General features: G+C 34.7%; 1 protein-coding gene across 2 annotated transcripts; it reads right to left on the minus strand.

The window, feature by feature from the left end:
• Positions 1 to 9,154: 9,154 nt before the first annotated feature.
• On the minus strand, positions 9,155 to 12,054 carry LOC127075858 (zinc finger CCCH domain-containing protein 17). Of its 2 annotated transcripts, XM_051017353.1 has the most exons (8): positions 11,902 to 12,054; positions 10,923 to 11,384; positions 10,628 to 10,813; positions 10,416 to 10,517; positions 10,106 to 10,258; positions 9,837 to 10,016; positions 9,588 to 9,685; positions 9,155 to 9,500 (listed from the first exon to the last, which is right to left on the minus strand). In XM_051017353.1, the coding sequence occupies exons 2-8, from the start codon at positions 11,376 to 11,378 to the stop codon at positions 9,353 to 9,355; spliced, it is 1,323 nt and encodes a 440-aa protein (XP_050873310.1). In that variant the 5' UTR covers positions 11,379 to 11,384; positions 11,902 to 12,054; the 3' UTR covers positions 9,155 to 9,352. The 2 variants fall into 2 exon arrangements, with proteins under 2 accessions (XP_050873310.1, XP_050873309.1); XM_051017352.1 differs by having other exon boundaries at positions 10,923 to 12,020.
• Positions 12,055 to 22,742: the final 10,688 nt, after the last annotated feature.

A 22,742-nucleotide genomic window follows, 5' to 3' on the forward strand; every position in this document is an offset into this window, starting at 1 on the left:
TGGAGAAAGTCCACTGCTTCTTGTTGGGATGAGAGGAAAGAGAAGGAAGATATTTCAATGGTGTTGCAAACTTAAAGAATGGAAAATGGAAGTGAGAAAACAGCCTTGCCCTTGCCTTGCTCTTGCTTAGGTCGAAAATGTAGCAGCCTCCCTCTCAGATTAGGGTTTCCAAGTCTTAAATATGTAGGGTTAGAGTGCTCTTAATGGGCTTAAGGGTATGGTTTCGTTCATGACACAATGATGCAAAAAGTGGTGCAAAAGGTGAGGTGTATTAGAAGATCTAATTGTGGCAAAGCTTAAGTGAGTTGACAGCAAAAGTGCATAAAGCAAATGGCCAAATGAGGAAATGCAAGGGCTGGTTGGTTTATGCAGCAAGACATGGAAATAAGTCCAACAGGGTGACTTTAAGGCATTGTAACTTGATGAATACATGTCCAAATGGTAAGGCAATGCAAACAGTAGAAAGAGGGAATGAAACTTAACATCTTTCATGTTGAACACAAGTTAAAATGATGAGTGGAAATAGGTGAAAAATGACCATAAAGTTCAGGTTCCAAAGCTGCAAAATGGTTGGGCCAGTTTGGCCTAAATGCTGTCAAAAAATTCAGCCTATGATACCAACTTTAGATGAGTGTATCTTCCAATCCGATGATCCAAATGAGGTGGTTCCAAAAAGGTTTGAAAGAGGACATATCAAGGTACAACTTCCATGAAGAAAGTGTTTTCAAAATATGCCTTGAAGTGCAAGAAATCTGGCCCATAAGTCTTGACAAATTTTGCAAATTTTGGACTTAGAAAATTCTCTAAGTGTCCTAAAATAAAGTCTTACTTTGACCAAGCATAAATTTCTCAATTTTAATCCAAATGAAACAAACTTTATATCTCTAGAAAACTTGGAACAAGAGGAACAACTTTTATGTTGGAGAAATTTTCAAATGGAGCTTGCATCTTGATGTAATATAGGCTTAAAGTGGGTGCAAAAACCATAAAAACTTGCCTTAAATGGAAAGTCAACTATTTCCAAATTTGGTAATTTTTCCAACTCCTGATTAAATGATGAATCCATGATCCAACCTTGATCAAATTTCACATGTAGGCTTACTTAGGCATGAATTTTGAGATTCCACTTTCAAAATGTCGGGAGTTGACTTTTCTGGCCCCACAATTGACTTTTTCCCAATCTGCCTGATTTTCGATTCCATTGATCAATTGAAGCACCTCTGGCTCAAATAAAGAGCTGATTTTTTTGCATGTAGATCCTTGTGGACATGTGGAGGGCCATGGAAATGAGTTTCACTCAAGGAATCAGAAATAAACCGATTTTATACCAAACCCTAGTTTTAGGGCAAAAATGACTAGGAACTGATTGCACTGATTGCCAATGGATCTTTCTGTGATAACTGTGGATCTTCTTAGGCAAAGATGCATCTATAATCATGACATGAATGAGCCCTTTCACTTCCAACCAAACCTTGCCTGTTGCAGATAGCCATGAAACCCTGATTTCTGATTAAATCCAGATGCACACTCTGAGAGCTTTGAATCTTCCACTGATGAACTGGGGACCATAATAAGACATATGGAACCCCTTGAGACTTGTATATTTGGAGAATGGAGTTCAATTCTCGATCTTGCCTTGTGTGGGCTCCTTCTGGTAAGGAGTGGTCAATCAAACCCTGATTTCCCAAGTCACTGATGTAGTATGCAATGAGTATGACCTAGTATGATGCTAATGCAATGTGAAACATAATCCCATGCTTCCACAAAAAATGAAGGGTAAATTTTGGGGTATTACACTCTTCTTAGTGATTGGTCGGGGTCGACGTGGTCAACCTAGAACAGTTTCCCCTCAGGCCCTTGTTGACGTATAGGTAGGTGTGGCTTGATACCTCATCCTCGGATGTCGATCACCCCTTGATCACCTTAAGATATGCGAAGGAGAAGTGTTTCAGTTTCTTTAGAGAATCGTGCAATCAATGCATTGTACTTCAAACGTCTTTTCGAAGGTATAATTATTACGACTCTTGGGGAACCGAAACACTTGAGTGTTGTGTGTGAATGATTAGACGTGTTTGATGAAACCTATTTGCATGCTAGTTTATAATCTTTTTTTAGAAGGGTTAGTGTCATTTTCTTATAGGTCATTCTTTTTCAAGCCTTAAAGTCACCTCCCCCTTTAGCGTTTCACTTTCCTGCAACTGTAAAGTTAGTGCGACATGGGTAAGAAATCACATAAAAGTATTCACATGATCCAGAAGGATACTCCATCTTCTTGCATGGATCTTGTATACTTTTCCATTGTTTATGCTTTTGGAAAAGCAGATGGTTTTGATGACACTTTTACAGAAATTGGTTCGCCTTCCTACTAGAGAATCCTGAGTCCATATGTGGATGATAAAATATGTGACAAGTATGGCGATTGCGCCATTCCCATCTATGAATGTGCTTTTCTGCCATGGCCATTTGTCTTCTCTTAATTGCCTTTGAGATAGAGGTTCAGAAACACCTAGCAATGGCTCATTCACAACTTCATCCTACAAGTTGGGCATACAAGAAGGTATACTAATATTGGCCAGAATATTTGAATGACTAGCCTTATGTGATACTTTTCTTTCTTCTTTTTAAATGTCATTATGGCCAGATGACCCGAACGACAGATAGAGGATTAATGTATCTAGAACCAACCATACACGACTTTGGGCCTCTTCCATATCTTCAGTCTTTTGAGGAACGGTTATTTTTGGTAACCCTCGTAACCCCGAAGCCCATGTTGTAGTTTGCGACAGAGTAAAGGGCAGATTTGTTCCCCAAGTATTGTACCGAGGGACACTTTCTGCTGGAGAATCGTCTTTATGTATATAAGAAAAGGATCTCCCCGATGAGGCTCAATACTAGAAGGCTGGATGATGAAGTTTATCAACAATTTAGGGTACTTTAGTGGTGTAGAACCCTAAAACCACCACTCAAAATTATAAGGAATAAGAAAATTATAAACAACTATTTCACATAGGATGTCACGCAATGCCCATAAATAATCTACTTTGTAACACTTATTAAAATAACATATAATTCAAAACGCCTATAATCACATGCTCGACTTTACTTGGGCTAATTGCAGCAGAATTAATCATTAAATATAACTACTCAATCAAATAAGTTCAAATATAATATTTATTTAAAATTAAACTCAATCAGGGTGTAAGACCCCAATTTTGACCCTAAGATCCCTCATGATATCTCATCATATGCATTGGCTTTGGGATCACACCTTGGCTACCTCCTTATCCCTCATTCATTGGGTTTTCATTGGGAGAGATCACCAAGCACTTTTAATTGTATCATACTTTGTTTTTAATTATTTACTAACCAAAATGCCAAAAATATGTCTATGTATAACTTTGTTTCTTTTGTAGGTAGTGTGTGCATTCACCAATGCCTCATCAAGCTCATATATAGGGTTTAAGACCCTCAGTGCAAGGATATCAATCAAGGAAATGGTCCACATTGGTTCTAGACATCATATATGGATCCCCGTGATCTTCATTTATCATTTTGATCAAGAAATCATCAAGAGTTTGAAGATTGTTTGTCTTGGAAGCCCTAATTCATCTGGGTATCTTGTGTGACTTCCTCAACAAGTTTCTTCAGCAATTGATCAAATATTTCAAGGTATACTTCATATTACATCATCATATGCATATATGATTCTCCATGAGTCCAATAGATCAATAAAACTTCAAGTTTGCAAGATGGTTCAAGGTGGTTGACCAGAGAAAGTCAACTGGTCAAAACTGGGGTTCCCTAGAACCTATCTCCTACAATTTTTGTCATATGAAAATGATTCCAATAGAAAAGTTACTCCTTATTACATTCCAAACAACTTTCATGTTGAGGTCAAGATCTATTTTTACTTGGAAAGTTATTTTTTATGGTGAAAGATTATAGGTCATTTTGCCTGTGCCCTAGTTAGGAGGTTAACTTCCAAGGAACATAACTTGCTCATTTTTTATGATATGAAGGCCATCCAAGTTTTATTATTTCAATATGTCTTCTCCAACTTTTATTCTTTGAGAAACATAAAATTCAACTTGCAAAGGCATGTGCCAAGAGGAAACATTATAGGTCATTTTGGGTCATTAGCATTTAACAAGCAATTTTCCTCAACTTCTAAAATGTATAACTCCTTCATGCCAAATACAAACAAGATCAAATTTGTGATAAAATTGAAGAGGATTGAAAGATCTACAACTTTTAATGGAGGAACTTTTTCCATTTGAAGCTCATAGCAAAAGTTATTCAAGGTGGAAGAAGTGAACATTTGACTTGGGACTTAGAAAAATTTCAATTATGTTTGATTTCCCAAACTTTCACCTCAAAATTCATCATGATCCAAGCTTCAAATGGAAAAGTGTTCAACATGCAAGTTGTTCCCCTTTATCTCACATTTTCAAAAAGTCCAAAATCACTTCATTTGGACAAGGTTTGAATGACTTGCGCATGGTTACTCTTCATGGTTCCATTTGGATGAATCTCATGACCACTTCTCAATTTCAAATGCATGGCTTCATGTTACACTTTCAGCATCACTCATGATCATCTTTGGACCTTTTGACATCATTTCATGGACCTATCACACGGCCATGCAAGCATGCACATGAGAATTGCTATTTTTGGCATTTGAATGGAGGTGTGTGGAAATCAATTTCCAAGCCTATAAATACATTGCCTCATGCTCAGAATTATGGACACCTTGCCCAAGCTTTGCTCCTGCAACCTTCTCATCACCATTAGAGGATAAACTTGAAGTGTTTTCAATTAAAACAAAACAAAAAATGTAGACATTACAAACTAATGGAAGAAAAGAGGTTTTCAATCACTTAGAGTTCATGAAATCCTTGATCCACCATGAATTCTTGAGTTCTCCAGCCTTTAGAACGTGTTATTTACATTGAAAAATCGTTCAACCATTGGAAATTCGTATTTTTTGGCTAAATAGGTGAAATTTGGGCTTTTCAGATATGGACAGTGTCATACGCGTATGACCTCCTCCTATATACGTATGACACGTTTTTGCAATGACTCATACATGTATGGCCTCCTCCTATACACGTATGACACATTTTTGCACTGACTCGTATGCGTACGGCCCAGGGTAAGGCGTATGGCTTAGCTAAGGGGCCTTGACTGGTTGGTGTCATACGCGTATGGACCATCCCATATGCGTATGAGCAAAGGCATGACTTTTTCCCTCTCTGGTTTTACGCATATGCTGGCTGGTGGCACTAAGTGGTCATACACGTATGAGACCCCTCATATGCGTATAGGCAAGAGATGCTCAAAATCTTCGATTTTTCTCCTACTCATGTATTTTTGTCTTGATTCTTCTCTGATCAACTTCCTATTGATTCTTTAGACCTGTAAACACATGAAACACTACCTCAAGCACGTAAAATAGCCCATAATTAATAAAACCTCAGCAGATCAAGACTTGAGAAAAATATACTAAAACAAGCTTAAACTATTACCCATAACTAGTTGACGGGATTTGTTCTTATGTTTAACTGTATTTGATTTTGCTAGTGATGCTTGGGATGCCAAAGCTTCACCGTCTTGTTCTCTTTCATTGTCATTGTGCTGGAAAGTTTGGATACCATGTCTGCTTTTTAATTTTTGATCCTTTGGCATGTGTTAGATTTCCCTCCTTATGAAATTTTCCATGGTGCTCATCACAATCGCCATCTATTATTGCATACTTGAATCCTTTTCGAGGTAGTCCCCTTTGATCCAGGACATTACTAGATAAGAATATGACTTAAGTACCACATCTCTGAGCCTTATCTCTAGGCACATCCGAAGATTGAACAAATAAGCCTTATAATATGATTGGTATTTTGATTTCGGAAAATAAAATCTTAAAGACACTTTGATGGTATGTTGTTATTATTTTACAATAAGATTCTAGCCACATTTCTCTTAATATAGGAAGATTCGTCAACAATTATCGTTCATCTAGACTACATGTCTATGACCTCCAATGTTGTTTCAGCTACAAACTATGCCAACACCTGAGCCTTTAGGTATTTTTTGGGTTCTTATGTGATGCAATATTTGGAACATCACCTATCTAATTAGGTAAGCGGTCTGAACTATAATCACGAGACATTGTTATTGGTGAGAACTCGATTTTATCCAACTTCTGATATGTTGTTACTGAACCTTACATCACTTCGGGGTTGAAATTAACTGATATATGGGATTCCTCTTCCTATCATACTAGAAACGCCTCCATGGCTTTTTGCTGACATGTAAAAGAAAAGGAGTAAATGTTTGCATATCCTTGGTCAGAGTAGCTCTTTGCATTTGGTGAAGGCAACTTCATAATCGAGCATCCACTCAAAATTTATATCTTTTCCAATCACCTTATAGAATGGTAGTATGCGATGGACTCACCAACTAATGAACATTGAAAGGGAAATTAACATTCACTTCATCCATTGCATTCCCTATTTTATTATAAGGGTCGACATGCCTATAATGACTTTGCATTTGTTAGGGTTGTCCTCGACTCCCCTTACTAATACCCCAAAAACTTCTTTGGTCAAACGTGAAACACACATTTTACATGGTTCAATCATTGTTGTAGCTTAGGACCTTCTGATACACGACGTCCAAGTTGGAGGTAGGAATTTCTCTGTGTTCGAATCTTACCATCATATTATCCATACATACCTCTAGAATGTTCTTCATTAGATCTTTGAATATTTTATTCATTACCCATCTGTGGTAGTTTGAGTAAGCGTCCATGAAATATAGGAATTAGAAACTAGATAAATTGTCCACCCTTATCGATGTTTGGTAGGGGTATGCATCTTTGGAGCATGATATGTGAGATTCACCCTTACGAATTTGTCAAACGTGAGTTCTCTACCTTCCTCGTGCAACTCTAATAGAGGTGTTTGTGGTGTAGTTTGAGCGTTTTGATACTAAAAGTTATTCAAACTGCAAGAGAAAATAATATGGTTCGGTTTTGTTTGGTTGGCTTTTAGAAACCAAACCAATGCGATTTGGGTTGGTTTTGTTGGTTCGGATTTTTACAAGATTTTTATTGAGTCATACATACACTTATAGAGAGCAACATGAATTTGTGTTTAGTCATTCATAAATTAGAAAATAACAACAAAAATCATCATATTTGGACAATAATTTCTCATTAAATATACAAAAATCATATTTAGACAAAAGTGAAATAAAAAATATTAAATAATAGCACAAAAAATTATCAAAAACGTTATAAAGAAATAAAAAATACAGAGGATAAAAAAGATTAGAAAAGATAAAAAGAAAGAACATAAGAGATGTTGGATTATAGAAGAAAAGTGTAATAAAAACGTAATTGAAAGAGAGAACAATAACATAAAAATGAGAAGATGAAAAAGAAAGAATATAAGAAACAAGATATTAAAAAAGAATAGACAATATATATATGATAAAGAAGATGAGAAGAACACGCGATACTAGTATGAGAGATGAAACTGAGACCCTAAATATGTATAAGAGCAAATTCTTCGTAATCGTAAGGCTAAGATATTATAGGTTTAGATTTTGGATTGGATGTAGGATAAGTGAAGTTTGGGTTATAATATAATTCAGTTTGATTTGGTTTGCAACATACAACCCACAAACCAAATCGAACGGTACGATTTTGTTAAAAAAAAGACTCAAATAATTTTTTTATGATTTAAATTTAATTTGATTTGATTTATTATTTTCTATTGAACAAGTTCAATTTTGAATACCTCTAAACCCTAATAGCACGAAAGAAATAGACGTGACATACCTTATTAGATAAGTGGCAGAGCTTTAAGCTATTTCACTAAGTTGAATTGTTTCACTTGAACAATATTAAGAGTCTAAGGGCCTATTTGAAACACTTTTCAATTTTAGTTCTTAAAATTTGTTTTTCAAATCTATTTTAAAAAACTATTTTTAAGAAGAAAATTAACAAAAAATTTGTTTGATAAATTAATTTTTAAAAACTGTTTTGAAAATATGAAAATGAAAAAATTTGTTTGATAATTTAATCTTTTAATAGTATTTTAAGAAGAGAATAAAAATACATATTTTGTTATTTACTTTTAAAATCTATTTTATTGTATAAAGTATTACAAAACTTAAGAAAATTAATTGATATTTGATCGAATACAAATAATTGGGTTAAATCAATTTTTAATTTTACAAGTCACATAACACTTGTTTGTAATAATAATAAGAAAAGAATAAGTAAAAAATGGGATTTCACATTTAATAAAAAAAAATTATATAATAAAAATAATTAAGAAACACAAAGAATTAAGTAAAATAAATAAACATATTTGAAAAGGTTACTTATACATAAAAAGAGCATAAATAAAAAAAATAACATTCTCTTTCAAATATGTTTTTCTATTTTACTTTTAAAATATAAAAATTATTAAAATTACATTAATGCTATTAATGAAAATTATAAATTTTTATGTTTTTTCTTCAAGTTTTATAATACTAAAAACTAAAAAGTAAGAAGCAAAACACAACTAATCTGTTTCATTTTTTTGCTTTTAAAAACTGAAAAATAGAAAATAGTTTTTAAAAACACTTTTGCATAACATTATATTCAAACAAGTTTTTAAATTTTAAATTTTCAAAAACTAAAAAAGGGTTTTTAAGATGCATTTCAAAATTCTTTCAAAAAGATAGAATTTGGGTTTTAAGTTTTTCCTCTTAACTATTACAGATTGCAATTTGACCAATCTCATTGGTTACCTTAAAGAACAAAAACCCATGACATGACATGACTCTAGAATATAGATTTAGATAATTACATATATAATCGTGGTATATATTTGTGTATTTTTAATTTATTTTAAACTTAATTTCAATTTTAAATGACAAACTTATTGTGTAACATGACAACTATATAAATCTATTGTAAAAATTTATAAATAAAAATATAAGTTAAAAAACAAACATCTCTATCACTTTTCAATAAAAAAAACATGAAAGCCAAAACCGTTTGAATTTAAAAGCATCATTATTTTGTATATAAAAGACATCATAATTTTATATAAACTTCTTTTTATAATAATATCATCGGACTAACAGCAGAAACAGCAGAAGATAGCAAAAATGGAATTGGAATTGCTCGGTTAAATATATACATATTTGCCTTTACAATTAGCAATCATGAATTGATTGGAGAAAAAATAAATTGAATTGTGTGACCTCCTACCCAAAACTGTAAGCATTACGCAATTTACATCAACAGCGTTAACTAGGTTGGTGGAAGAAAGCAAAAGGGAAAATAAACTGTCATGACTCAAGAGGATGCTGCAACTTTGGGCTCTTCCAACCATTTCCAGACAGTCAGCAGTCCAGTTCTGTCTCCGGTGAAGAAGAGTCCACCAGGAGCTATATCAACTAATCCAACTTCTTGCTTAGCAAACAATCTACCCCTCTCAGCAAATCTGTAAATCATAAATGTAGAGACGCGGTCAAGAACTAATTCAAGTTTTACATAAGAATGTGATGGTGATGGTTGCAGGTTTACTTACGATGGCAGTTCATAGAGACGAACTGAATTGTCTCTAGTAGAGCAGAACAATATAGGCTTATTTTTTGGATCAGTCATCCCAGAGAGTGCAACCACACCCTGTAAATATCACAGAATAAAATATATAAACAACCACCTTTCATTCACGACTATCATAAGAAATATCAATTTGACAACTACAAGCGAAAACACACAACCGAATAATGTTCAACAATGTACAGATGTTAAACATACTAGCTAAGTAACTTACGTTTTCTACTTTGTGTGAATATGCAACTTCCAAATTTTCCGCCTCGGTTTTATACCAAACCTTGATAGTGCAGTCTAATGAACCAGATAACAAGAAATTGTCCCAACAAAGAAGGGATGTGACTTCGTTTGTATGTGCATTGAGTGTCATTTTACACTCAAATGTGTCTAGGTCCCAAACCTGAATAAAACAATAAGAAATGATTATCAAACAAAACATATATAAAGCAACAAGCAACTGTGTAGAGCTAAGATAGAAGAACAAAATACCTTAATGCTTTGATCCTTGGATCCTGAGTACAACATCTTGTAAGCCCCAATGGTCAGGCAAGTCACAGATTTAGTGTGACCACGTAGGGATGCAACCAATTCAAAAGGGGAATTGGATTTAGAGCTGCCTCTCCATGCAGAAATTACACCATCCTGTGATTTAAATAATAAAATTTAACATAAATTAACAGAAATGAACTGTTTCAAAAGTAAGAGAACAAAATAAACTATACAAGTCGTAGCAAATAGAGGATTAAAAATCTGATTTATCTAGATAACAACCATAAACCAATGTGTGGGTAGTAGTTACCTCTGCTCCAGCTAAGAGTGTATCATTGCCAACAGTCATGGCAAGTACTCGTCCCTTAGGTCCATCAAGAGTTAACTGTAAAGCAGTCTGAATATTCCATGCCTTCACAAAAACCACATTGACATAATCAGCTTACAAGTAATGGTCCTAATATAATTGACAATACCATACAATGGAAGAAAACAATAATTGAAGTAAGAATAAGAGCTTACCTTGACAGTGTTAGGAAGACCAGCAAAAATCCATGGGCCTTCACTAATCAAAGAGGTAGCTTCGGCACCAAGATTCATCACATTGGCACATTGACCGGTATGGCAGTCCCATGACCGAAGTGTCCCATCGGTGCTGCCAGAATAAAGTTTGTCTGATCCAACTGGAAGTGCAATGCCGGTGACAAGCTGTTCACATATATTTTAATTAAACTACCGAGAATTATCAATTCAAAAAGAAACCAAGGTTTCTAGGTTTTATTAGGAATTTAAAAGATGGTCGATATAAGCCCAATACCTTCTTGTGTCCTTGAAGCTTTGCTAATGTGGCAAACCCATCGCCATAAGACCATGAATGTAAATTCCGGCACTGATCACCATGAACACAGTTGTCATTCATCCAATATTTGCAGATACCTGTTGAAGGCTTCTGAGGAAGAACTTGTGTCCTTTCTCTGTCATCTCCCATATTTCTATTCAAGACCTTCTTAGTAGTATGCTTGGGAGGAAACATGTCATTTCCTGTCTTTCTACGTACGAGCGTTTTCGCAGACTCAGACGATATATGAAAACGCTTCCTTGCATTATGATATGATGCAGTATCATCTCTACAAGAAGCGGTTGACAGAATTGATGGTGTTTCACTGTGCAGATACCTACACGGGTTTCTGTTGCATCTTCCTTGGAGCCAATAGATGCATGTTGTCCCAATCACTCGTTCAGTTCTATTGAACCTTTTCACTTTCATATCCATAGTAATCTAAAAAGAAACAACATTCCAATAAAACCCAAAATCCAAATCAGCCGCTGTATCAACATTTCAATACCCAATTTGATCTCATCCCAGATCATATCAAATCCTAAACCCTAAACTTAACACTTTCATATCCATGTTAATCTAATAAGAAGCAACATTCAAATAACACCCCAAATCCAAATCAGCCACCGTATCAACATTTCAATACCCAATTTGATCACATCACAAATCATATTAAACCCTTCAAATCCTTGTCACTTTCATAACCTTCGAGTAATCGAAAAATTAACAACATTCCAATAACTCCCCAAATCCAAATCAGCCACTGTATCAACGTTTCAATACCCAGTTTGATCACATCCCAAATCATATTAAACCCTAATTTGAGCTTTATAATATCCAATATCAAATCATCACTACTCACTAATCCTAAATCATTCAACCAAATCATACCTTCGTGATAACCAAAAACGAAAAAATTTGCAAATCGGAATAAAAGAAACCTTGATGAAAAAGTTACCTGAAGCTTGAGAATACACGAAATTGAGAACTCGTTGAGCTATGAGAAGAGTTTCTGATGGAAAGTGACTTAGAGGAAAGATGAAACAATTAAGTGAGTTGAATGAGTTGAATTAGGGTTTATATAGATTTATAATTAGTTTTGGGCTTTTAAAGAACTTTTAATTTAAAGTCGGTTAGAGTGATTTACATTAATACAATTACATTAATGCAATTTACAAAATATTAAATAACTAAATCTATAATAGTCCATGCATTTAATGCATATTAAATTGAGTTTATTATTCTAAAATATCAAATATAAAGTTGGGTTAAAAAGAATCAAATATAATATTTACAAAATTTCTGAAATTGAATTTTTTTTGTTAAAAGAAAATTGAATATCATATATTTTAATATTAATTAGTAATTAGTAATATTAAATAACTAAATTTATTATATCCTTACATATTTATTATTCTCTCTTCTTTCAATTATGTTAGTTAATGTTTTCAATATTATTAATGAAGGATAATTTTGTAAAATCCTTGATAATTTCTTTTTTTATATCATAATTATCATATTTTTTAATGCATATAAAAATAAAAATAATTTATAATAAAAAACGGAAGAAGTATTATGATTTTGTTGTATGGAATTTTTTGAAGGATCATGCATTAAGAATTCCAAATAAAATATATATATTATGATACAATATTTTTTTTAAATTAATTATTTTTGTTTTTAGTATATTAAATATATATATATTTAAAAAAATATATTTTTTTAATCTCTTAAATAATATTTAATTTACTATATTAAACTTCTAACCAGTATCCGAGACATTAGTTAACATTTCTAATTTTTGAAATATCATAAATATATGATTGTGTATGTTTTATCAATTAAGTTTTCATTCATATTATTTAATTAAATTATTTATTTTATAAACAATTCAGTGCTGATTTAATTTAACCAAAAAAAACAAATTAAACTATAAATTTAATCTTCTGTTTAACTTTTAAAATATTATTTTCAACCACAAAATCCATAGATAGGACTAGAGGTATTCATGGTCAATCTAACTCATATCTTAATCTACGATTTCAAAATTTATTTTATAAATTATCAGACATATCCTTTATATATATATATATATATATATATATATATATATATATATATATATATATATATATATATATATATATATATATATATATATATATATATATATATATATATATATATATATATATATATATATATATATATATATATATATATATATATATATATATATATATATTATTTGTTCCATTTTTCAACCAGAAATGGATGTAATAACGGCAGTGGTCGTGGATCGCAGCTTTTGATAGGGTGGAGTGAGGGACTTGTACGGTTAACACTACAGCGCTCAAATCGGTATGTGAGAAAAAATAGTGAAATGAAATTGAGTTTGAAACTTGATACCTCAATTTGGCGTCTTCATTATAAATAAAGAGAGAGAAATAATGAACTTGCTATTTGTTAGCCATGAAATCCGGATAGTCGTTTAATACAGTTGCAGTTGAGATATCTTGTGATCATTAGGATGATAATCCTCGTGTGTTGAGGAGATTCTAGAAGGAGTGGTACCTCTTCTTGGTGGTTGGTCGGGGTCGACGTGGTCAGCCTAGAATAATTGCCCCTTAAGCCCTTGTCGACGTATAGGTAGACGAGGGATGCCGATCACCCCTTGATCACCTTAAGATATGCGAAGGAGAAGTGTTTCAGTTTCTTTAGGGAATCTTACATTTAATGCACTGTACTTCAAACGTCTTTTCGAAGGTATCATTATTACGACTCTTGGGGAACCGAAACACTCGAGTGTTTCTTGTGAATGATTAGACGTGTTTGATGAAACCTCTTTGCATGCTAGTTTATAATCTTTTTTAGAAGGGTTGGTGTCATTTTCTTCTAGGTCATTCTTTTTCAAGTCTTAAAGTCATCTTCCCCTTTAGCGTTTCATTTTCCTGCAACTGTAAAGTTAGTGTGACATGGGTAAGAAATCACAGAAAAGTATTCACATGATCCAGAAGGATACTCCATCTTCTTGCGTGGATCTTGTATACTCTTCCACTGTTTTTGCTTTTGCAAAAGCAGATGGTTTTGATGACACTTTTATAGAAATTGGTTCGCCTTCCTACTGGAGAATCCTGAGTCCATATATGAATGATAGAATATGTGACAAGTATGGTGATTGCGCCATTCCCATCTATGAATGTCTTTTCTGCCATGACCATTTGTCTTCTCTTCACTGCCTTTGAGATAGAGGTTATGAAACACCTAGCAATGGTCATTCACAACTTCATCCTACAAGTTGGGCATACATGAAGGTATACTAGTATTGGGCCGAATATTTGAATGGAGAGCCTTATGTGATACTTTTCTTTCTTCTTTTTAAATGTCATTATGGCCAGATAACCCAGACGACAGATAGAGCATTAATATATATAGAACCAACCATTCGCGGCTTTGGGCCTCTTCCATATCTTCAGTCTTTTGAGGACCGGTTCTTTTTGGTAACCCTCCTTAACCCTGAAGCCCATGCTGTAGTTTGTGACTTTGGCGGCAGAGTAGAGGGAAGATTTGTTCCCCAAGTATTGTACTGAGGGACACTTTATGTTGGAGAGTTGTCTTTATGTATATAAGAAAAGGATCTCCCCGATGAGGCTCGGTACTAGAAGGCCCAGATGATGAAGTTTATCAACAATTTAGGGTATTTCGGTGGTGTAACACCCCCCACTCAAAATTATAAGGAATAAGATAATTATAAACAACTATTTCACATAAGATGTCATAATCTCCATAAACAATCTGCTATGTAACACTTATTAAAATAAGACATATAATTCAAAACGCCTATCATCACATGCTCAATTTTACTTGGGCTCATTGCTGCAAAATTAATCATTAAATATAACTACTCGATCAAATAAGTTCAAATATAACATTTATTTAAAATTAAACTCAATCAGGACAATATGCCTTCAACATCAAAACAATCATTAAATATAACTACTCAACCAAATAAGTTCAAATATAACATTTATTTAAAATTAAACTCCATCAAGGCAATATGCCTTCAACATCAAAACAACTTAAAACCAGGAGCTATAATATTTAATCTCACAACAGTAACTCAGAATAAAGCAAAATATAATGTTCGGCCGCCCAGTGTTACAGATCAAAGCAACAATAATCTAAAAACGCATAAAACTGAAAAAGAAGATTAGCCTCAACACCATCTTTCAGCTCTAAAATAGCTACTCATTACCTATTTGTATGTACCCAAAGAAGGATCACAAAACACCACAACAAACTTCATAGCTCCTGGCCCAATCGAGCCAACCCACACTTGGACGGTATTTACAGCGGTTTTGGGTTAATTGTAGAAAATGAAGTCAGCCTCATGATCGAAATTTCCTTACACTTTGAGTTCTCCGCCACCAACAATCAAGCTGAATATGAAGCATTCTTCGTCGTGCTCATGTTGGATGCAGAGATGGAGGAAGAGAATGTTAAACTGAGGATAAATTCCCAGCTAGTTATTTCTAAAGTTAAAAGGGGAGTGCATGCTAAGGATCCATTGTTGCAACGACGTTTGAGGCTGACTAAAGAGAAATTGGTAAATTTTAAGATGTGATGTGATGTTTTCCTTCTCTTAGATGCTTTCCGCAAGTGCCCAAAATGTATCAGAATAATATAAAAGGTTGTCGAACCCACATAGAATTATAGTCAACTTTACCATTATTTATTGTTGCTATGTAAATTTAAGCCTAATGGATTTTGGATGAGAGGGGGGATTAAAACAGAAAATAAAGCAAATTTATTTTAAAATAATTAATAAAAGCGAGATCGGAATATGACTCGTGTCGATCAATAGTACTCACAGCTAAGTCAAATTAATTAATTAAATTGGGACAATATTTTTCTTTAATACGAAGAAACTTAATTTAAATGGACTGTTTGTGTTCGCTAAATCGGAACCGAGTTTTATTCTAAAATCTATATTGTCGTTGTTGCGATTCAGCCTGTTAAAGTATAAAACTTATATTTTTCAAAATTAAGAACTTCTAATTAATTACAAAGTCATTTTGAGTGAAAAATGGATTTAAAGGTGATACCAGTTGTCGCTCGCATAGCACCAGAGTTCAAACTTACAAATGTTTGTTGTCGCAACATCTATTCCTCTAAACTCTATTTTTAGAAATGATTGTTATTACAATTTAAAATGACATTTGTTGTCGCTATTGATTTTATTTAAAATCCGAATTTTATTTTCCATCTAAGATACAAGTTCCTCTCTTTTGAACCGGAACCAATATCTCTATATTTAACACTTTCGTTGTAAATAATTTCAATTTAAAACAGTATAAAAATCAGTCGCAAAAACGAATCACAATCTAATTGATAGTTTCCAACTTAGATGCGAGTACCGTCGAAATGACGGTCCTCACATTCCGGACCCTAAACGGATTAGCCAACATATTTGACATAATATTCATATTTAATTCAATATACATACCAAATGAATTTTTAGACATAATAATATAATAATGATAGTAAGAAATAGTGTAGCAAACATGCAAACAATAAAAACTAGTACAATTCGCACAAATGAATATAATATATGCAATTGATACTAGTAAGCTACTTTAATGATAAGCTGTGGAAATTTAAACTAACAAAATAATTAAAAATAACAATTACAATATAAAAAACTGAAAATAATAAGATGCAGAAAATTAAAGAAGAAAATACATACTGAAAATAACACAGTGCTGGAATCGGAAACTGGAAAACCTTGAAACAAAAATCTGGATTTAATATGGCGGTTGTTAGCTCAAATTTTCGACGCCCATCCCAAATTACCAAAATCGGAAAATATGCACAGCTGGGTGCAACCAAGAAGTGATTCGACCAGTTGGGGGTAGATCGGCTTAGCTGATTGGATAAAGATCAAGCTCATAGTTGAAATTCCGGAGCAGTTCCTTGAGGAGCGGTTAGAAAACGGTTTTCGATCAGAGATTTGAAATTTAAATAAAGGAGGGAAGATCACCTTCGTCAGAAACCGCAAGGATACACGTGGAGCAGAGTGAGCGAATGCACGCATGTAGGGCACCAAGTGTATCAACATGATTGAAGGACCATCAAAGCGGTTATTCCGATCCAGTATAAATATAGGGTCTTAGTGTTAGAAAAGTGTGTGTCAAATTGTGTACAAAATCTGCAAATTTACTAAGTATTCGTGTGAAGAAGAACTGTAAAACGCAGAATGTACGTTGTCTACACCATTGTTTAATTATTTCAAAGCATTATAAATCCGTCTTTACTTTCTCTTTAGAAACACTCTTCCTTGTTCTTTCCTTTCAAACACTTTATTTTTACTTTGTCATTTGAAAATTTAAAGATCCTTTAGTTCCTTTCCTTACCTTAAACTTTTACCTTACAGTCTTAAGATTCCAGTGCTTACAAACTTTTTTGATTATTTTCAAGCCTTTTATGATTCCCGTCGTTTACTTCATTTTTCTTTACTAGTTCTAAACGCTAATTTAAGACTTTTTTCCGTTCAAGTCACTCTTTTGTCCTTAGTTTTCTTTAAAACTCTGATCTGACGTTTAGTTTGATCATTTATTACTATTACGTTTACGAGACACTTAGCACATGTCCTAGGATCAATCTGATCGATCCTGTGAGTGACCAAATTTAGAAATTTGGAAGATCAACGATTGTTTACCAATTTTCAAGATACACAACGGCAAGCTTAAATAACGAAAGGTCCAAATACAATGTGAAATTCTACAGAATCTTAAAACTATGGTGTGCTTATTACTCGATGTGAGCAATTAAACACTTTTACAATAAGTGATTTATCTGCCTAAACTTTATACTAGAAAACTTGCACACCTTAAAACCTAAAAACTAAGACTATATATAGTGTTTTTGGCTCTGAAATTGGGATGAAATGGTGTAGGATCATTTGAGAAAATCATGGTGAAGTGGGAGAAGACTGAGTAAGTCAGTTGCAATTTTTTTGGACACGAATGCCATGGCCTCACGACGAACGCCATGAGTGCAACGTGGGGGATGTGGTTGGTGGATGGGTTATGGCAAACACCATGCCCCTGTGACGAATGCCACACACTTCAGACTTCAATTTTTGGATTTTTCTTCAAGGTGAGTGGTGCCCCATGGGTGCCACGTCATGGTGCACGCCATGAAGGTCGCCATCGGTGTATTTTCTACACTTTTTCTCCATTTTTGATCATTTTCGCTCTGTTTTCTCTTGTACCAGCTCCTACTTGGAGAATACCTGCAACAAAGACAAAATACCAACATAACACTACATAAAAACATGAAATGGATATAAAATAGACTAAAATGCATGTGTATCGAGTCGGAAACGTGATGCGTTTCATGGTTATCAAGATGTCCGGGGTTACACATGTCATGATGGAAGAAAATACTCTGGCCAACGTGCTCTCTAAGTTGGCAAGTACAAGGGGATCAGGGGTCAACCATTCTTTTATTCAAGAAAACCTGAAGAATCCAAGAATTTAGACTCCAAATGACGTGGTGATGGTCATAGGCGGTACCAGTCAGCCATATGGATATCTTTCATTACATCATACATAGAGCAAGGGTTTTCCCTTATGATCCGATTGAAGTTGCCTTGTTGAAAAGAAGAGGAAGTTCATATATCGTGATTGAAGGAACTTTATACATAAGAGACTTGTGTACTTATCTAATAAATTCACAGAAGGAGAGAAGGCTGATTACACGTTCGTAGAAGTGCATGAGAGGATAACTGGGAAACACCTGGGGGCCGAGACACTAGCCAATAATATTTTAAGAGATGGATATTATTGTTCGTCCATGGTCCAAGACGCCAAGGAATATGTGAAGAAGCGTGACCAATGCCAACGATAAAGAGAAAGTTATAGTGCCCCATCAACAAAGCTTCATATGTTAACGTCAACCTGGACCTTTTCTCAGTGGGGTATGTACATCCTTGGTCCATTTCCTCCAGCTCCGGGTCAACTTAAATATTTGATAGTGGCCATTAACTATTTTACCAAGTGGGTTGAAGTAGAGGCTTTAGTGAAAATCACGACAACTAACATCCTGGAGTTTTTAAAAAGGAGTATCCTGGCCAGGTTTGGAGTTCCTCAAGACATTGTAACAGATAATGGAACCCAGTTCATAGACATGAAGTTAAATACCTTAGAAGAATTAAAAGTAAAACAACATTTTGAATTGGTAAACCATCCCCAGACAAACATACAGGTGGAGGCAACCAATCAGGTGTTGTTGAAAGGACTGAAGCGAAGACTTGAAGCTGCCAAAGCAAATTAGGTAGATGATTTGCCACACGTCTTATAGTAATATAAAACAACCCCTCAATCAACAACCAATGAAACTCCTTTCTGTCTAACTTGTGGTATCAAAGTCATCATTCCAATGGAGGTCGAAGAACTAAGTTGGAGGACGGTACACCCCCTTCTCGAGGGAGAAAAGAACCAAACACTCAGGAAGAAAATTGACTTCTTAGAGAAAAAAAAGGACATCACCCGCCTTCTCTAAAACGGTAATCAAATACAACAACCTAATTCAACTAACGCGTTCGACATAGGGAGTTTCAGATTGGAGACCTCTAACTGTAACGAGTTGACATCAGAGGCAAGAACGTTTGGGATGGAAAGCTTGTAGAAAATTAGAAAATACCATATATGATCTGGGCCGACACTAGAAATGGGGATTACACCCAAGAAACACTAATCGAAGAACACAGACCAAGAACTTGGAACATTTCCAAACTCAAATGATATTTCAGTTGAATTCATACTGAAATAGAGAAAATGGTGAAAGATTGAATTGTCGTTTATATTGGATGTAATCCTCATTTATACACATTATGCCATAGCTATCGCATCTCCTATTTTGAGATATCATCTCCAATAATGTAGGCGATGAATTTAAGGAGGCGTCCAACTCGAATTGGCATCAAACTTGAGGGCACGAACGAGGACCAACCCCTTGGGCGAGGATAATACTCTATGACACTAAAGAATTACTCTATCCCCCTCAAATGAGACGAGTAATTCTAAAGGAAAATTATACCTCACCAAATTACACCAGTTCCTATCAAAAGGTACGAGTAATGATGAGAATATTAAAGACACGCCAAAAACCCATAAGCGGGATGGGCTTTAACTAAGCAGATGACGATCATAGTTGAATAAACGAAAAAATAAATATGTCAAAATATTTCTTAATTTATAGGCCAAAGATAATATTAAATTACAAAAATAAATCCTTTCAAAAGTCCTGATCACTTTTGCTCGACGAGCAATCCTTTGACTATCTCTTTCTGAAAGCTCATTTTGTCGTGGGGGAATTTGAGCGTCGGGGAAAACCAGCTCTAGCTGGCCTACAACATTCTTTAAAGCCCTATCTCCAAGGCTCACAACTGAAGAGGCTAGGAAATATTTCTCTAGCTAAGTCAACTCTTCTTTAAAGGGTTTTACTTCGCCTGAGTAATTCGTTTCCTCTTCTTTTAGCTAATTTTCAATGGCTACAACCCTAGAGGACAAAGTTTCCAAAGAAGACTTTGCTTCACAAAAATAATTATTTTCCTCTTTAAGAGTGTTTAACAGATCATCCAACCTACCAGCCATTTCCATAGGGGTTCCATATAGGTACACTCCCTCTTTGAGGAAAGAAAATTGATTTAACTCTCGTTAAAGCTCATGCAACCTTTACTGAAGCTGAAACACCTATGAGGTGGCATGCTCACATCGCTTCTTTTCAAATTTTATTTCTTAAGGAAGGTGGCTTGGTGCCAAGAGTCCCCCATGACCAGCCACAATTAAGGTTGCGATGCAGGCTACCCATAACATCTAGAAAGGCCATTATACAAATAATCCCAACTTGTCAGCCTCAGAAAGATTTGGAATATAAGCATAATCCTCGACAGATACAAAAGTTTTTATCTCTAGATCAATGTAAGGCATCCGACATCTGAAAATGCTGAGAAGTTTGGTAGGAAGGGAACCATCATGATCTGCTAGAGAAATCGTGGCAAGACTCTGACCAACTGACTTCATATTCTTTTGTGGGTGTTTTGCTCGAGTGGGATCCTTGCCACGATTCCTATTATTCCAAACCTAAGTAGCAATTATGTCATTGTTCTTCTTTATTTTCCTCTCAAAGGATGGCTGAGATGGTCGAAGTTGTGCCTCTTTTGTTTTAATTGTCAAAGCTCTAAGCTCCTTTGTATGAAGAGTGAGCATCACCACCACAAGAGTAGTTGGGAAAGATAAGGGATTTTCATCCCATTCTCCTTTTATACCAACTAAAAAGTAAACACAAAGTAATTGGTAGTTAGATAAGAATAACATTAATGAACACCAATCAAACATGCCATAATTAGTTCAAGTACCAAAAAAATTCCTTCTATCCTCAGTAGAGGCTGAATCCACAATATATAGAGTACTGATTAACAATTCAAAAAAAGGGAGTAAGTCACCTTTCCTGGCTCTCTCATAGACAGTAAGAGAGGCGTATAGGATAATGTAGTAACCAATGACATCTTCAAAGTGATTCGGTGACAAGAACCTTTGAGCTTTTTCTGTGCAAGCGACTGACCCTGAGACAGAATCTGGGACGTGGCAGAAGTCTGAATGGGCCTTCGGAGAAATTGGGGTTACTTGAAGATAGTTATTTTTAAACTTCTTCCATTTATTAATGTAAATGAGGAAGACTTTATTGTTATTACTCTGACAAAAGGAGATCAACCATAGGCCACACCCCCTATTTAGTCAAAGAGCAAGAAACAGAAGGAAAGAAAAGATGAAATAAAAGGTTTTCTGAGGCGGAACCTCATTGCCCCTTATACTCATACTAATGTTGAAATAATTTTATGAAAGCTCGTGCCACTGTGTGGAGTTGAGAGGGGGAAATTCGTAGATGATCAAGCACCTTTTTCTAAAAAATGACCAGAGGCAATCTTATTCCCAGTTTCTAAAAGATACGGTCGTAAAATGGGATTGAGCACCATTTAAAAAAGCTACAGATCCTTTTATTGGCAGGGATAGGGAAGAGCGACTAGTCAAAATATGGTCACACCTCAACATAGGCACACTCAACGATGCTCATTCTACAATAGATTGAAATTGTTCCTAGAAATTAGAGATATACCCAGCGATATTAGTCTTCATTAATCGACTCCAACAAACTTTCAGGTCAGACCATGTCCATTCCTCTGCCATGTAAATGGTAATTTTGGTCAAGATTAACATGGCAATTCTGAAAAGAAACATAAACCATAGTATGACAACGAGTGGAATCTTTCTCACTTACCCCTCCCCCGAGAGACTGAATGAAGCAACCATACTTGCACTTTGCCTCCCTAGATAAGATAATACCCAGGTTAAAATAAGCACATGCAAGAGAGACGACACAAGCAGCGGTTCCCCTCACAACAGGATCGTCGTCATCATCCAGGAAGTCCAAACCTGACCCAGAACTACCGTTGGGCACATTCTGAGAATGTATAGGTGGATCCACCCCATAGAAAATGTCCACGAGATCAAGATTCTCAACTCCAATGGATGATGAAGATTCATCACTATTAGATTCGCGTGCCACATTTACACATGCATTCCTTAAGTTGGTCATTATGGCATGTGAATAAGAGTAGAGAAATACCTCAGGGAAGGTAGACAAGCTTGAGAAAGACAGGTACATAGGGAAACATGACCTGCTGTAGGGGAAATATGAAATGGTTTAAAATTTTCGGAACTTGTAAATGGAAAA

Source organism: Lathyrus oleraceus, chromosome 4, assembly GCF_024323335.1.
Source record: "Lathyrus oleraceus cultivar Zhongwan6 chromosome 4, CAAS_Psat_ZW6_1.0, whole genome shotgun sequence".
Classification (NCBI taxonomy): Eukaryota; Viridiplantae; Streptophyta; class Magnoliopsida; order Fabales; family Fabaceae; genus Lathyrus; species Lathyrus oleraceus.

Bases quoted from the DNA above. Each gene is read 5' to 3' on its own strand.
- LOC127075858 (XM_051017353.1), bottom strand. From the start codon at position 11,378: ATGGATATGAAAGTGAAAAGGTTCAATAGAACTGAACGAGTGATTGGG. The intron at 10,518-10,627 runs GTAAGCTCTTAT...GTTTTTGTGAAG, and splicing joins GTCTTCCTAACACTGTCAAG to GCATGGAATATTCAGACTGC. The intron at 10,017-10,105 runs GTATTTTGTTCT...TGTTTTATTCAG, and splicing joins CCAAGGATCAAAGCATTAAG to GTTTGGGACCTAGACACATT.